Genomic DNA, 5,055 nt, shown 5'->3' with positions numbered 1-5,055 from the left:
AGAGATCCTGACCCTCACTGTAATCCTACACTAGGACCCTCATCCTCAAACATGAAGTTGTCAGCTTCTGCTCTTATGTCCTCATCAGACAACTCCTTCCCATCTTCATCCTGGAGAGAAGGCAAGACACCCTTGAAAATCACACCAGCTCTGAGGACTCCTCAGTCTAACATGAAATAATCTCTGAAGATCCATCCTCCTTCCAGAAAGCCAAGCCCACCTTGCACTCCTAGATGTCTCTTGGTCACTATTTAGGATTACTTTTTCTAGTTCTGTGAAAAATAATGGTATTTTGATAGACATTGCATTGAATCTGTAGATTGCTTTGGATAGTATGGTCATTTTCACAAATTAATTCTTCCAACTCATGAGCATGGCATGTGTTTCCATTTGTTTGTGTCGTCTATGATTTCTTACAGCAGTGTTTTGTAGTTCTCCTTGTAGAGATTTTTCACCTCTTTGGTCAGGTGTATTTCTAGGCATTTTATTTTTTGCAGCTATTACAAAAGGGATTAAGTTCTTCATATGATTCTCAGCTTGGTCGTTGCTGGTGTATAGCAGCGCTGCTGATTTGTGCACATTGATGTTGTAACCTGAGATTTTACTAAAATCATTTAACAAATCTAGGAGTCTTTTGGTGGAGTCTTTCTTTAGGGTTTTCTAGATATATGATCATATCATCAGTAAACAGGAATGCTTTGACCTTCTCTTTTCTAATTTGGATGACTTTTCTTTCTTCCTCTTGCCTGATTGCTGTAGTTGGGATTTCCAGCACTACATTGAATGGAAATGGTGAAAGTAGGCATCCTTGTCTTGTTTCAGTTCTTAGGGGGAATGCTTTCCAGTTTTTCCCATTCCATTTGATGTTGGCTGTGGTTTTGCCATGTAAGACTTTTATTATTTTAAGGTATATTTATTCTATGCTTAGTTTGTTGAGACTTTTTTTATCATAAAAGGATGCTGGATTTTATAGAATGCTTTTTCTGTGTCTATGGAGATGATCATATGATTTTTGCTTTTAATTCTGTTCATGTGATTAATCACAGTTATTGACTTGCATATGTTGAACCATCCCTGCATCCCTGGGATAAAACCCACTTAACAATTGTGTATAGTCCTTCTGATATGCTGTTGGATTTGGTTAGCTAGTATTTTGTTGAGGATCTTTGCATCTATGTTCATCAAGCGTATCGGTCTGTAGTTTTCGTATGTTGTTATGTCCTTTCCTGGTTTTGTTATCAGAGTGATACTGAATTCATAAACTGAGTCAGTTAGAGAATAGGCCCTCTTTCTCAATCTTTTGGACTACTTTCAGTAGGATTGGTACCAATTATTTTTGGAATGTCTGGTAGAATTTGACTGTGAATTGATCTGGCCCTGGACTTGTTGTTGTTGCCAATTTATTCATTACTGATTCAATCTCACTGCTTGTTATTGGTCTGCTCAGGGTTTCTATTTCTTCCTGTTTCAAGCTAGGAGAGTTTATGTTTCCAAGAATGTACCCATTTCCTCATTTCCTTAAGACCTTCCATGTGGCCTGGATTGCCAGATTCCCTGCTGGGACTGTATATCCTGGAGGTACTTTATCCCTCTCTCACACTCTGGGGACTTACAGTTGTCCACCTGGCTTGTGATGTAGGCTGCAGCCTCATGCTTCTTTCAAAGGGTGATTTCTTTCAGTTTTCCTATGAAGTTCCTGTGTCACTTCTTGGAAAAAACTTCACAGTGTGAATCTTTACACATGCATTTGTTTTTCCAAGTGGGAGAAAGATGCTAACAATGCCTCCAATCCACCATCTCAGGAAAAATTAAAAAAAAAAAAAAAAACACTGTCTTTTCTATAATCCCCATTTCAATGGGGGTTAGGTGTTACCTCACTTTCATTTTCTGCATGTACACATCCAGTTCTCTCACCATCATTTATTGAAGTTGTGCAGAAAATGAAACTAGAGTCTTATCTCTTACCATATTCAAAAACCAAATCAAAATGGATTAAAGACTTAAATGAAAAAACCTGAAACTACGAATTACTTGAAGAAAACATTGGGGAAATGCTTGAGGAAACTGATACGGGCAATGTGTTTTTTGATAAGAACTCAACAGCATAAGCAACAAAGGTAAAATAGATGGATGGGGTTAAATCAAACTAAAAAGCTTCTTCAGAGCAAAGAAATCAATCAACAACGTGAAGAGACAATACAGCAACTCCTGTTTTGCTTTTGTGCTTTTTTTGTGTGGACTATCTATTTCTGTTTCACCTTTAGAGGTGAAGTGAGTTTCCTGTAGGCAGCATGTAGTTGGGTCACTAAAAAAATTCATTCAGCCAGTTTACATCTTTTAAATGGGGAATTTAATCCACTTACATTTGTTATTATTGATAGGTAAACATATTCTTGTCATTTTCTTAATTGTTTCCTTGTTGTTTTGCATGTCCTTTTTTCTTTTCTTCTTCTTTTATTGTTTACTATTAAAGTTTTGTGGTTTCCTGTAGTATTTAAGTTAGATTCATTTCTCTTTATCCTAAGTCTATCTGCTCTGCCAGTGAATTTCATACTTTTCCGAGTTGTCATGATGGTAATTATCCTATTTTCACTTCCAGATGCAGGACTCCCTTGAGCATTTCTTATAAGGCAGAAAATATTCTCAGGATGTCAGTTCTTTCCAACTAATTCTGTAGATTCAATACAGTCCCAATAAACATTTGAGAAAGTTTTCTGATGGATATCAACAAACTAACTCTAAAATGTAGGCAGAGAGACAAAAGACCCAGAATAGTCAACACACTATTGCAGAAGTGGAACATAGTTTGAGGAATGACAATATACAAATTCAAGACTTACTGTAAAGTTACAGTAATCAAGATATTGCACTAGTAAAAGAAAAGACAAATAGGTCAATGAACCAGAATATAAATCCCAGAAAATAGATCCGATAAGTATAGGCAACTGATCTTTCATAAAAGTACAAAGGAAGTACAATGGCACTAAACAAGAAAACATAATGTATTTGGAGATAAGAATCAAGGACAAGGCAACTGAGTGGAACAAGGGAAGGATATGAGCTGGAGAGAAGATTTGACAAGTCAGCAAGGTGCAGTGGTGCAGGATTCCTTAGGCTGTGAACAGAGGTCAATGTTTGCAGTAGGACATCATTTTAAAACATTAACTGAAGCTTCTTTCCTTCTCCTACCACCTTGCACTTTCAGGTGCCCACAACCAGTCTTGGAAAAAATTGCCTCCTAAATGCACAGTCCTCTAAAAGGCAAGAGATTATTCAAGGAGCACAGATATCAGAATTTTTGCCTATGAGTTCCAAGACAGTCTTTAAAGTCATGGTAGAAAAAAACTATCTTGAAAGGCAACATGCTTTATTAGCCAGACTTTCTCAGAGAGGAGGTAATAATGGCCACATTTATTAAGCATCCAATGTGTACCAGGCACAGTTCTGAGTTCCTCAAACTTTGTCCTCAGAACAACCCTGAGGTAGGTAGTGTTGTAGCCCGCATTAGAAGTTTGAGGAAACTGAAGTGCATAGAGGGGAATTAACTGGCTCAAGTCACACAGCAAAGATGAGACTTCAGCACCACAGTCTGGCTCCAGATCCCATACCTTTGGGATGGTGTTTTGTTTCCAATCATCTGGCTTTGAATCTCAAGGGTCAAACGGGAAGGTCCTGACTGCACCCCACCCCAAGATGGGTCAGTGATGGGAATGAAGGAGGAATCTAGAGGTGAAAGGGTGAGGACGTGCCCAACGTCTGACACTTGTGAGAGTGCCTGGCACATAACAGAAGAGAGTAGGGGGAGGATTCAGGTAGTACCTGATGGACGGGCTGCCTGGGCAGAGTCAGAGGGCTCAAAAGAGGAAAAATGGAGCTGCCTGAAGTTAGGGAAAGGGGGTCAGAAAAGTGATCAACTGGAAAGGAGAGACACAGGGTGGGAGGTTGGCAAGAAAGGAAACTCAGAATTCCTGAGAGCCTGCCAGGGTAAAAGCTGCACCCTTCTATCCCTATGTTCTGAACTGGCCAGGGATCTCGGTCTTGGGACACTCCCACACCAGAAGAAAGGATCTACCTCTATGGTTGCTTCTCACTGACTGAGCCTTGGTCTTGCTTCTTAAATCCGTTCTTAATCCTGATCCCTCTCCTGCTCAAAACCCTCCCATGGCTCCATATTGTCCACAGGATAAAGCCCGTACTTGGGCTCTGAGAAACGCTGCTATAGGCATGGAGGCCCTATGCTCAACCAAAGAGGCAGTCAGGGTCTTGGGGTCAGGAACAACACCCCACCCAACCCACCGAGGTTAGACCTCACCCTGAAGCCTCCCAATCCCCAAGAGCCCCCTGTTGGCAGTCAGTGAGGCCCAGGCAGAGGTGACAGCACCGTTTTATTCATTAGAATCTGCAAAAAAAGAGGTGGATGGATCACAGAGTCACTGCAAGCCTGCGTTCAGGGGCTCTACCCGCAGCCAAAGCCCGCCTTCCGCACGCAGGGTCACCTGCGGCTTCAAGCGGGGCTCAGTGTGGTCCGGCAGGAACCGGAAGTGCAGCAGCAACAGCGCCACGACCGTCTTCATCTCTGCCATGGCGAACGCCTGCCCGATGCAGTTCCTGCAGGCAGGAGAGTGGGCTGTGACTGCGCCCAAGACCCACATTTGGGTCCCATCACTCCAGGAACCTGGTCCGGGACCCCCCAACCACACCCAGCTCAGCCTGAGAGATATAGAGAGGGGCTAAGCTTGCCTGGGACCCCCATGTGGGCTTGCATGTCCTGGAACCTGGGCCAGACTCCAGGTCCCAGCTCAGACCAGCAGATGGAGAAGGGGATTTTGAGCACTCCGGGGACCCCTCTAGGACACACCCATCCCCATTCCATGAACGTTTTCCCATAAACTGTGAAGGAATGGAGGGAAGAGCTGGAACTGGGACCATCTGCAACGTCCTCCTTTTTCAACTCCTGCACACATCACCCCATCCCTCCCTCAGACACAGGGCACTCTTACCTGGGCCCTGCGGAGAAGGGAATAAAAGCCAGAGGTGACCTCTTCTGGCTGTTCT

At 42.6% G+C, this 5,055-nt stretch overlaps 2 protein-coding genes across 2 annotated transcripts in view; both read right to left on the bottom strand.

Moving 5' to 3' along the window:
• LOC105519772 (cytochrome P450 4F12) overlaps positions 1–5,055 on the bottom strand; it is a 48,324-nt gene that overhangs the window by 25,685 nt on the left and 17,584 nt on the right. The gene's annotated exons all lie outside the window — the stretch shown is intronic.
• LOC105519871 (cytochrome P450 4F12-like) overlaps positions 4,431–5,055 on the bottom strand; it is a 17,763-nt gene continuing 17,138 nt past the window's right edge. Inside the window, 2 exon segments of the mRNA XM_011953411.1 lie at positions 4,431–4,608; positions 5,001–5,053. Coding sequence (XP_011808801.1) covers positions 4,431–4,608; positions 5,001–5,053 — 231 coding nt within the window.

The sequence above is a fragment of the Colobus angolensis genome, unplaced genomic scaffold (assembly GCF_000951035.1).
Source record: "Colobus angolensis palliatus isolate OR3802 unplaced genomic scaffold, Cang.pa_1.0 Scaffold36, whole genome shotgun sequence".
Lineage (NCBI taxonomy): Eukaryota > Metazoa > Chordata > Mammalia > Primates > Cercopithecidae > Colobus > Colobus angolensis.
Note: the sequence above shows the minus strand (reverse complement) of the source record. Positions and strands in the feature narration are given on the sequence as shown.